Source organism: Phasianus colchicus, chromosome 13 (genome assembly GCF_987193195.1).
Source record: "Phasianus colchicus chromosome 13, bPhaCol1.hap1.1, whole genome shotgun sequence".
NCBI classification, from domain to species: Eukaryota; Metazoa; Chordata; class Aves; order Galliformes; family Phasianidae; genus Phasianus; species Phasianus colchicus.
In genome coordinates this window covers 10,292,001-10,304,064 of record NC_143448.1, presented here as the reverse complement: position 1 = coordinate 10,304,064, position 12,064 = coordinate 10,292,001, and the positions used below count along the sequence as shown (strand labels likewise).

At 43.4% G+C, this 12,064-nt stretch overlaps 1 protein-coding gene across 1 annotated transcript in view; it reads left to right on the top strand.

Annotated features, from left to right (window-relative positions):
- Positions 1–4,514: 4,514 nt before the first annotated feature.
- Positions 4,515–12,064, top strand: part of RHPN2 (rhophilin Rho GTPase binding protein 2) — a 25,292-nt gene continuing 17,742 nt past the window's right edge. The window contains exon 1 of the mRNA XM_031615507.2: positions 4,515–4,666. Within this exon, the coding sequence (XP_031471367.1) occupies positions 4,610–4,666 (57 nt within the window). The 5' untranslated portion in view covers positions 4,515–4,609. The remainder of the gene's footprint in view (positions 4,667–12,064) is intronic.

Sequence of the window (12,064 nt, the reverse complement as noted above, 5' to 3'; positions counted from 1 at the left end):
TTTTTTTTTTTCCTTTAAAGCTCTTATCAGATTAGGAATACTTTTGCATCACAGTGGTATTTCCTTTCCATGGTAAACTTTGTCTCCAATTTACAGTTGTTAAAGCAGGAGACTGTTACTATCTGTAGCTGTTAAAAAAGACAATGCAAATGCTTTTTGGTAACGGAGATGCAACTGAAATTTTTGTAGGTTTGGATAGTTTATGTTTGAAAAATTAATATGTGTATTTTTCAATAGTGAATTGGGTGGTGAAAAAAACAAAATAGCATTTTAAAATGAAAGCTCAAAGCCAGTACACATAAAACTGAATTTGGGCTCCTGACCTACTGATGGAGATCAGGCTTTATTTTCTAATATGTTTTCAGCATCTGTTTTTGAATTAGTTCATCAAGGAGGGGACCACAAACATTACTTCCCATGCCGTTCATAATGTTCTGTATTCTTTAACAGCAATCCCTCAAATAGATAAGTTGTTATTGATTAGTTTTAAGTTACCTGAGTCACTGCTACTATAGACTGAAACCAGCATAATTCATGTACAAACTTAGAAAACAAAATTCTGATTCTCCTACAAATTAAAAAATAAAATCTAAAAATATGTAATTAGTTCAAAACAGAATATTAAGTAGACTAAATATTTACTATTCAAAACAGGGCAAGAGAGAAACAACTTCACTTCTGACTTATCTTGGGTCAACAGGAATAACATTCATCTTAATATCCATCCTAGCAGCACACAGCTATGTATCATTTCAGGAAACAGATACACAAAGTACAAACCCTGAGGTGTTAAACTTTTACAAAGTTTACAAAGCTTATTTTAATTTTCTAAAGAATGAACAAACAACAACAAAAGAAATAATACATATCATCCTTAAATACACTGATTTTTATCTAAGGGTTTCAGCTAAAGACAAAGCATTATCAGGATCAAGTGGTGATAACTTTGCCCATGTCTAACCTTACATTATTTATTGCATCTCACTGAAACTACAATATATCATTTCAAATATGATAAAGCTTTAATTAACCCATGTTTAGTTAACTCTACTGATTTTGCATAGCACTTTTTATACATTTGGTATTATTCTGTAGATTTCTTGGTTAGGAAAACTTTGGGCACTAGTTCCTTGCCATTCCTGTCTGGTCACTTTTCAGTACTTCTGTCATAAAATGCAGAAGGGCTTCTTTTGTTTAGGAGAAGTCCTTCCATTCTTTAGTCTCAAAACTTTACAATTTGAAAACTTTACAATTGGTAAAATTTTAAGTCTTTAATGACATAGACATCACTATTACTACTGTGCCCCCATGCCTGTTTTTGCCATTCTTTTTTTTCTTTTGCCAAATACAGCTTTGCAGAGAATTGAGTGAGAAACAAAAATCAGTCTAAAAGCTGTTTTTCTCTCTCCTCACCTAAAATGTCCCTATTGTAGCCAGATATTCTCTTACTATAGAACTACAATCTTCAGAAATGAAGAACTCGACAACTGTAAAGTTACAGACTGTCACGGATGCTGACAAAATCTTTTTTGCTCTCAGAATAATATTTAATATGAAACATGAATATTTAATATTCCAAGCCAACAACTGAAGGAGCAATAAACAACTATGTGATCTGTCCAGAATTCAAGAATCTACCTTGACAAACAGCATGTGTTTGAAGCATACTCCTCTCTTCACACAGTATCATTCTGATGTGCTTTTGTTGATAAGCCTCCCTGTCTGGGACAAAACCTGCTTCTGAAGCACCTGTTACCATACTATAGCCTCAATGTTTGTAGTCATAAGAAAAATAAAAAGTTCACTTCCCACAGAGTAGTATTGTTCTTACAAAGGCAAATCAGATTCAGATCTTCAGTGTATAACTGCATCAACACAAGTTGCAGCAGGAAATGAATTTCTTAAATGAAGATCCTTTCCTATTGGCCAAAGAGAAGTACAAGGACTAAAACAAGGACTGGAATTTCTTTTTTCTTTTTTTTTTTTTTTAAGATGATGGAGGGCAAGGACAGGACTGACTGAGCAAACAGAATTACACAAACATAACAGAAACACGGCACATAACGTGTATGTATATATATACCATCATACATATATACTTATCTATACATACTACTGTGTGTCTGTGGTAAGCCCATTCCAGTTCTGACCTCTCTCTCACCTTGACTTCTGTGGGACAAAAACTGGGACAACTCAAGCTCTGCCTTTCAGTGCTGTTTTTCAATGCAGTCATTGTTTGCTTCACCTGGCTGGTTTATCTGTGAAAATGCAGAAAGCCTGAAGCAGAGTTCTGGAAAACAAAGAGAGAGATTTGATGCAGAGATAACATCAGTTGCTCTCAGCTTCAGTATTTTAGGCACAGCACACTGATGCAAATCCTTGAGCATCTGGTAAAAAATGCTTCCTCAGTGACAGTGCCATGTTCTGTGCACCAGTTCACTGAATTTGGTCTTCTAAGGTTACTGATGCCAACCAAACATCTGCCTCTGCCTCTGTGGATCGCTTTTTCTGAGTGCATGAGTTACTGATTCCCAGCCTTCTATTGCTCAATCTCTACAATGCAGGAAACCAAACCCTCTGATTAATACAATTGTGAGAAACTGAGAAAGTCTGTGGTATGAACCCACCTCTATTTCAGAATTCTAATAGCAACCAAAGAGCTACTGGAAACAAGTTATTTAACCAAATGCTTAGAAGAGTAGGGACATGTTTTCTGAGATAAATCAGTTTTTGGAACGTTCTAAGCTGCAATTTACATTCCAGGGTCACGGAGTGCTCCTACCCCATCATTACATAGCTCAGTTCTAACTACTGAGACCATGCAATCAGCACGTCTTCTAAAAAAATTTCATATTCACTAAGAGGAGCACTCTGTAGACAGACAAAACTTACTGAGACTTCCTTAGAAATATGAGATAAATCCTGGCACAGTCATAAAGTACTCTTATCAAAGCAAGGGCAAGGCACAGTCTGATCTGGCAGTTCTGAAGGTGTTGGAAGATATTCTCAGGGTGCTCACCAGGGGGGAGGAAGCCTTTAAGAGCTATCTCAGATTCTTGAATTTGCTGGAAGATTTCACTGTGTGTAATGCTGCTGACTTTGTTTCATTCCAAGTATCCACCAGCAACTGAGAAAGGCTGCAGTCTGCAGTCTGTCACGGAGACATGCTACCAGTAAGTTAACTTTGGTACCATTCTCTGCAGAAATTTATGCAAATTTCTGCTTTACACACACCTCAGTCATAGTCACTTGTCTCATTGTTAAGCATCTGGCTCTTTAACCAGGCTACAAACTCTTACGGCTCTATTTGAAGTAACAGCAGTACCCTTCATATTAAGTCCATTTCCAATAAACTCAGTAGAAGCAGTTTTGTGCAGACTGCCCGACAGTATCAGCACATCTGACAATTTGCTGATTTATCTCACATCGATATTAACTTCAACTACGTGCACTTATTTTGGCAAGATGAAGTTTCTCAAATATCTTTCTTTGTCAGGTCAGTACATCTTCTAACAATGGAAATAATACTTTAAAATATGTTCCTGCTTTTTAAAAAGAGATCAGGGAAGTTAATCTACTTTCCCATTTCAGCCAGTATCTTTAGAATTAATGGGGAAAAAAAAAAGGTACTGTGGTGGGAGCATATGGTGTCTGGAAGAACAAAATTCAACCGACCTCAAGAGAGCCAACATGGTGTCTCTGGAACCCAATTTCTGAACTGCTGGCTCTTGTGCTCTTCCTTCTAACAGCAGCGGGCACAGCCCAGCCGCAGCGCCCTGCTCAGCTCCCTGCTCAGCTCCCTGCTGACACCTGCACTTTCAAAGGGAGCTTTTGGGAACTTGGGATGTAATCCCAAAGATATTTCCCTTTGATAGGGAAAGGTCGTCTTTGCAGACACCTTCCTGGCTCCTGAAGATCACTGCTACAGAAAGACAGAAACCACAGAAGGGCAGGATACGTTTGCTAATAATCACTTAAAGCACTTGGATGCTTAACATTCTCACGTGCTGGAAGCCCACATAGCTGTAGCTTAGGCCTGGGTAGCAATAGCAGCCGATACCGCCCATTTCCTTACTCGGGCGTCCAACACAAACATCTGCAGAACCGGTCGCACAGCGGAATTTTCTGAAGACGTGACGTTCGCACTGCGAACACCGCAGATCCGTGCACGTCTGAGGCTGACCCCACGGAAATCTCCGGGCCGGGCACCGACCGCTGCGCAGCCGGCGGCCCCGGGGGCCACCCGTGGCGACCGCTCCGGCACGGGAACGCGGAGCGGCCGGCGGCCGCGGCGGGAGGCGAGCGGTGCCCGGGGGTCTCGGCCGGACCTCGCCTCGCCCCGCCCCGCCCCGCCAGCCGCCGCCCGCGCCCCGACCTCGCTCCGCCACGCCGGGGCCGCTCGGCTGCGAAGCTCCCACGCCGAGCCCGAGGCGGGCGGCCGCGCGGGGCCAGCCGGTCCGAGCAGCGAGGGGCACGGCCGCGGGGCGGGGCAGCTGCTCCCCGCCCGCCGGGGGTGGAGCCGGGCGGCGCCGTGGGGCAGCGCCGACATTTCCCGCAGGGTCGCGGCTCCCCGCAGCAGCACGGCGGAGGACGGCTCTCTCAGCCAGAGATGATGGACGCCCTGCCGGCTCGCGGCTGCCCTGAGGAGGACTGCTACTTTCGGAAGGTGAGCGGAGGGCGGAGTCCCGGGCCGCAGGTGGGCTCCGGATCTGCCGGCGCCGTCCCGATCTCAGGCGGTTCCGCCGGGCCGGGCTCGCGCGCAGCTCCAGACGAGGAGCCCGGTTCCGCCCGGCGGCTGTTCTGCCGTTCTGTCGCGTTCGCTCTCCGTCGCCTCGCTCGCTCTCGAGCAATTGCCGCGTGTACCTGTCGGAAGCTTACTCGAGCGAGGAGGCGAAGCTAACAGAGTCGTTAGGAAGCCTTTAATAAAGATCCGCCCTCGTTATCCGCAGACGACGTGGGCGGCCGTGCCGTGCCGGGCTTTCTCTGCACGGCGGCAATTACCGCTCTGCGCTGCCCGCGGCGCTCCCCTCGCGGCCCGCCGGATGCCCTCCGAAGCGCGCCCGAACGGCGCTGCCCTGCAGCAGCTGGGAGCGGCGCGCCGCTGCCGGAACGGGCGCTGCCGCACGGGGAGCCGGGCGGGCTGAGGTGAAACTCCTCATCTCGTCCTGTTCCTTCATTTGAGTAATCCTCATATAGTATCGGGTGAGTAATCACTTAGCAGTCCTGAGCAGGAAATCACGAAGTACGGCAAAGCTGGAATCGTTCTGAGTTCTCGCAGCTAGGCTCTGCAGCACCGGGTGCTGTGGGCTGCTGCTGTATTTGGCGTGTTAGCAGAGCCTTGCAATCTTAGACAAAGTCAAACTTGTGAAGCTAGATACAAGTTGTCCGTTTCTCTTATTTGCCTTGTTGTTGGGGTCTGGCTGAGTCTGATGGCCAAGCTGTATGCTGGAAGGAGTGGGAGGCACACACTGCACTCAGACCGGCCGTAGGATGGGGTCCTTTCTGGTTACAGCATTGTATGTTACGAATTAGGTCTCATAAACAGCATCAGATCAGAGCCAACTCTGCGTGCTGAAAAGTTATGGAGCTATTCCAATATGAAAGTACTCGAAGATAGATCTTACACCTTATTATGAGCATCTTCCCCACTTTTGATTTGCTTATCACAGACGAGTGCAGAACGGACAGAAATCCAATGTTAAATCTGGATGAGCTGGGGCTGCAGTGGCACCTTTTTCTCTGTTCACTCAGGAGATCTTTGGAAGGCTCATCTGGCTCTTCTGTACCATTAATACAGTTCTAAACGTCAGATTAGGTTAAAAGCTGAAAGCCTTCTGTTCCTAGAAGTTAAATGTAAACAGAAAGCCAGCATTCCTTGTTACACATTAGTTGAATGGTTTCAAACATCAGAGCTTTCATTGTAAGTAGATTCAGGAGAAGAAAACAAGCAGACAAAAAGAAAAATCTGGAATCCTGAACAGACTTGCCCTATGCACCCAAAGCATTAATCTGGACAGAATATCTTTTTTTTGGACCTTACCTGTTCATTTGAATGGTATGCTAGATGGCTTCGTGTAACAAACTGGTTATTGAGCTAGTCGTGTGTGTCCATGGCTCCCCCTGCCTCTCCAGAGTCCCTTTGCATTGTTTTCTGTTCCCTTAAGAAAAAAAAAAAAGTAATCACACTCTCCATTCCCTGAAAGAATCTGAGGGTTGTTCTACTTGTTCTGCTGGTGCAGAAACAGACCGATTTCCAAAAGCCATTGCGTGTGTTTTGAGATGAAAACACTTAGTTGACCTTTTTAATGCATAAGCTGCAGAGCAAGGTGAAAATATTTCTTTGTGTCAGGACTGCTCGTAAAAGGGCTCTGAAGCATTCTGTACACAACGAGGTTGTCTACCGTAAAAAATGTTGTATATACACTGAGATCTTAATATTGATAAAATTGAGTGGTTCATACAATATTAATTTGTTCTAGACTTTTGATATATTTTTGTGATAAGTGGATTGCTATGGGAAGTTTGCTCAAAGCTGACACAGTGCCCTTTTGTAGCCTTAAATACAACATACCAGACAACAATCCTTACTGTACCCAAGATGAAAAATGTAAAAACTTATTTCCTAAAGTCTTATTTTCTTTTGGGTGGAGACTGACTTTGTGTAAAGGGCAAGAGGCAGAAATGGTGTAACAGAAACACAATCCTGCTTCCTTCTTTCACTCCTGTTGCTACACTAGGAAGTTAGGTTTGCTGTGACTGCCAAGTCAGTCCCAAGTGGGATGGCTGGCAGTGTCTTCTGGCAACTTTCAGTGCAGCCCTGGGGCTTTCTTCCTCTTCCTGGGTTCATTCCCAGCTATATCAGCAGCAGCTCTGTGTCCATTCTCTCCTTTCTCCTCATGGCAAAGGCCCCTCATCTTTGCATATGCAAACTGTGATTTCCTTTAAACCATTGACTTCCTTTGAGCCGGTTCTGAAGACCACCCCTCCCTCCACCCTTTCCCTTTTATAATACCTAGTTTTAAAATAATTATACAACCGTGCAGGGCATACACAACTCTGTCAGTAATGACACTATTCCTCTTCTCCTTGCATCTCCCCTGAGAAAGGGGAGCCTCTTCAACTATTTGATTAGCCACTACTAAAATTCTGAGAGGAATTTTATGTTTAAGAAAAATAAATTCTGCTGTTGCTCTGAAAAGGATCTGGCAAGGTAGAAGGGGCACCCTACTTGGGCTTTCCATCAAGGAGCAGATGGAGATTCTGCTGAAAGTTTTTTTTCTTTGCTTTCTGGGAATATAATGCCTAAGGAAAGTGGTTCTGCTATTGTTCTGTCTCTCTCTGCCATCACATTTGTAATTCAGTATACCTGTGGTACAGGGCAGACTGTACTTGCATTTCTGGGTGGTGTGTGTGCTCTTGGATGACCGACCTTATGCCACAGCCTTCTCTGCATGGAGTTCCACATTATTCTCCTGGCTCTGGCTGTGAGCCTGTAAATCAGCCATGCTTATGCCATTCTCTGTCAAGATCCATTCCCTGGCATTCTTCCCCATGAGAGAATCTATGGCCAGTGGGAAGTACTGACAAAACTAAAGATAAGAGCAAATGACTTGTTTTGAAAGCAGAGCAAGGCCTTCACATAGAAGGGTTTTTCAACACACAGTAATTAAAGGCCCATTCTCATGTACCATTTTGCTTACCTGAGATGCTTATTCCATCCAAATGATGTAGCCTGCCATTGCTCTGCATCAGATTGCCTGTTCTTTATTTACACAAGTTCTTGTGAAGAAGGTAAAAGCAGAGAACACCTTGAAAAAAAGTTTTCTCCCCTCTCTCTATTCCAGAATAGGCCCACTAAACCAGTGTGCCTTAGCAGAGTGACCCAAAGAGCAGGTCAGTATACAGAACTCAGGGTACCTGTGAGGCTGTGCTTGTCCACTTGCAGGATTCAAAACCAGAGCGGTGATCTCTTAGAGTTTCATCAGCCCTAGAACATTGTTTGGTGAGTAGAAGCAGAGCAAGGAAGAGATTTCTAGCAAGCTTTTTAGTATACAACTTTTCTATTTTGGTTAATTGCCTTATAATGTCTTATACAGATTGAAACTTTTCAGGTTTCTTAATTAGGAAGCTGCAATAGAAGGAAAAACCTGTGTTTATTTTTCAAGCTTACCTTCTTTGTAGGTCTCCAGACATATGCTGGTACAGCACTAAGCATCCTATCTTCAGTTTGGTTGTCTTGGAAAGCTGTGTGGACAGGTAGAGCAGTTGGACAGCTAGCTTAAAGAACCTTTAAGTTCACATCAGTTGAGTGAAAATAATTGCTTTCTTTTCCCTTTCTGGAAGTCTGGAGTCAAGAAAATTATCATGTAGACCAAGCTGATTCAGAAGGAAGAACGTATGGTAGTCCTTCCTGCCAGGATGACAAGGCTAGAAACAGAACACAAGTAGTTTTGTAAATAGAGTACCAGGCTGAAAATAACAGTGATGCTGGGTATGATAACTTGCTTGTGAATCAGCCCTAATTAATCCTCTCTCTCCTTAGCTTTTGGGCTTTCTTGTGTAGGATTTGCCCCCTGCCCTGCTGTGATTTATGGATCAGTTTACCAACCTGCTACACCTGTGTTTCCACTGGGGCTTAGCTAACGTGGCTGGTTTTAGTCATTAGTAGCCAGGCAACAATCAACATTAGCATTGACAGAGCAATATTTATTTGCCTGTTTGTGCTCTCTCTGCTTGTCTAGCCAGGCCAGAAACAATATTGAGGTGATTCACACCCCACATCAGGCCATGCTCTGTCCACTCATTATAAACAAATTAAAAAAACAAAAACTGAAAGTAGGCCTTCATGAGAAACCAGGAATCATTTGGAACTTGGGTCATCAAGGCACAGGCTTCTCAGACCCACTATTAATTTTGATTTGTGGGTGACAAGATTGTGTAGGTGGTATAGAAAATGTTTGGAACAATACAATTATTAATTATAAAAAATTGTTATTAGTCTTTGAACACTTAGAACTGTAAAATACCCGAATATGGAACAATTAGATCAGGCTCTGGAATATCAGTTCTTCCTTAACACTCTTCTCCTTATTTTAAGCACAGATTAAAAACATCTACTGTTGAAAGGTTGTTGTATGTGCCTAGGATTTCAGCCTTGAACTAACAGAATCTCTCAATCTCTTCAACTGCAGTAGTAGAAGATGGCAAAGAAATAATCATTTAGAAGCTGTTTAGAGTCCTATTGGAAATACGAGTGTCAATGGTGCCATGTACCACGACTTCTATTGCAGCCAAGGAATTTACCTGCATGAGTGAAGTTGCCTACAGGTTTAAATGCCTGGGGGCTATGGCCATTTGCATGCTCTGCAGGGTACAAGCAGCACAGGTTGCACTGGCTGGAAAGGAATGTTTTATTTTAGGTAAGAAGGCACACCCAGTTTCAACTCTGTGTCACCCTCAGTGTGTGACTGGTCCAAAAGTTCAAACCACTGCCTCATAAGTCATATTTATGCTAATTTCAGATGCCTCCTGTGATTGCTCATTGTTAGGCAAACAGTCACAATTTTTGTGTGCATCGCAACTTAATTTCTGATGCTAAAAATACTCCTATTTTGATGAAAGATCTGCCAGGCATTGAAGCTAAATACAGCTCTTCTCTGTTTGGGACCTATACTTTTGACAGCTTTCTTCCTTCTGTGGTGGGCCATTTCTAAGCTTGGATAAACATGAAAATATTGCCTGTGTCCCTTAGACTGGGGATTGAAAGGCTCTGTCAGGTGGGAGGTAGAGGCTGTCCATTGACAGCTAACCTGCAGTGCCCAGCTTCAGGCTTGTCTGGCTATCCCCTTTATTCTGTGGATTACACAGACACAAAATCTCTCCCAAATCCCATGGAGCCCAGCAGCCACCCGTAGCTCTGCTTTATCTCCTGCTGTGCCCCATCTGAGAGGCAGCAAGTTGCAGCAAGACCCCAGAGGCATTCATTATGCTGTTTGCCAAATAAGCATGTGTGGGATAATGTTTATAGGGTTAAAAGTACAAGGTGAGATATCCAGCCTCCTAAGCTCAGGCATTAATTCTAACAAGAGATGAGCAGGAATCCCACTGGAATCTGTCTGCATGCTCCATTAATTAGTCAGAGGATTGCTACGAAATGTGCATAGGCTCTGCATAGCCTTCATCAGCAGATGTGTGTTTATTTTTCTCATACCAGTGTCTGTTTCTTCTGAGCATGTATCTACCAAGGTACATACATAACATATGGTAAGAAACTGTTGTACAAGGACTTGCTTTTGGTAAGGACATAATAAAAACTTACCAGCTTCCTGATACTGCAATTCAGCCAAGCAGGAAGAAATCGAGTAACTAGTTAACTGAACTTCAGGTTTTAAAGAGACTGTTATTTTTTTTTTCAGAGGCAAAGAACTATAACACTTAAACACTTCAAACAAACACACCTCTTTATGAAATGCAGCTACGTTCTGAAGGGAAAAGGGCTCTAAAACTGATAGCAGAGTTTGAAATGTCTTTACAAGAAGTATATTTACTCTACTTTTTTTCCCATCAAAACATGCAATGAAAACTTCAATCATACTTTATTCTTGATCACTTTTGTGACTAAGTCACTTTGTTAATGAACTGATAACACTGCTAGTGTGTGAGTGGGGGTAAAATCCTCTTTGCTCTTTGAGTTGTCTCACATTTGCAAAGAAATAAACAGTAATTAAATGAAACATCTCTCATCCTGTTGACAAGAAATGAAGCAGTAGGTGTGGAAACTGCTGGGAAATTTGGCTGCCAGCTATTCTAATGTACTGAACATCAGCATTCTTGGGAATGTCCATACGTGAGCTACCTACAAATGCGGGCTGAGAAAGGACCTTTGACGTGCAGGAAGACAAAATGAAGCTTTTACTTAGATACTCTTAATTTACTTAGATACTCTTAAATAACTTTTAAGCACACAGAGGTTGTGCTTTATACGAGGAGGAATCTTCTCCAGATCGTCTATTTCCCATGATATTTCTTGCTGATATTGGTTATTTTCATTGCTCTCTCTGCATTCCTGTACTGAGCATCCCCATATGCTATAGAGGGGATCTAAAAAGCACAGTTTTCCATGAAGTCAAATGCAAGCTCCTTATTGGCCTTGAAGCAGATGGGATATACTTGCAGCAGAAGAGCCTACTCTGAAAACATTCTTCTGTCCAAACAAAGCCTTTCAGAAGTGAGGCACTTGGGGCATACAGGGGGTGATCCAGATACCTCAGTTAGTCAGTGCCTTCTCCTTTTAGGCCTCAGGGGATTCTTTTTGCACTAGGGCATCACACAGTGATTAGTGGCTGGCCTTGAAATGAAGGGAAACACCTCTGCTGCTTTTGTTTAAGGTCACTGCAGATTTGCACTCTGTATTCACCTGGAGTCTGTTTGATTTCTGGGCTGGACCTTCATTTAACGTCCATGGAAATAAACCAAACACTTCTGCTGAGCTTTGTTGGCTTGAGAATTGGGCAGGTGATCTTCCTGAAAAAGTTTCCAGAAGTAAAGCTGCAAAGGATTGGAATGACAACAGGAAACTCGTGCATACAGAAAGGGCAGGGAGCTCTAGGGAGGAGCTGCAGCCCTGGAGAGAAAATGAAGACTGGGCAGGGGGATGATGCACTTAGGAGGGGTGCTTGGACTAAGGGGTTTGGGAAGAAGGGCATCCCAAGGGTACAGAGATGAAAGGCCGAAGAATAAAGTGTTCAAGCTGAATACAAGATGCAAGACAAAGTCATTGGCAAGGTTCAAATGAAAAGGGGCATGGATAGAACTGAAGGGGAGAGACTTTGAACATCAGTAGTAGAGAAAGACTATACAGTGTAAAGTGAAGAAAAAGCAAAATTGGAAGAACAGCAAGAGCCCAGAAGATGATGCAGGCTAAGAGCAGAAAGCAACCTGTAGGTGCAACAAGGCTGTGTTGTTCCTATGAGTGTGCCTTGCTTTTGCCTCTGTGTAAAAATGTGTTAAAGGGCATAAAGTATTTTGTACTTCAAAGACTACTTTTAATCTGACGTGAACAAAC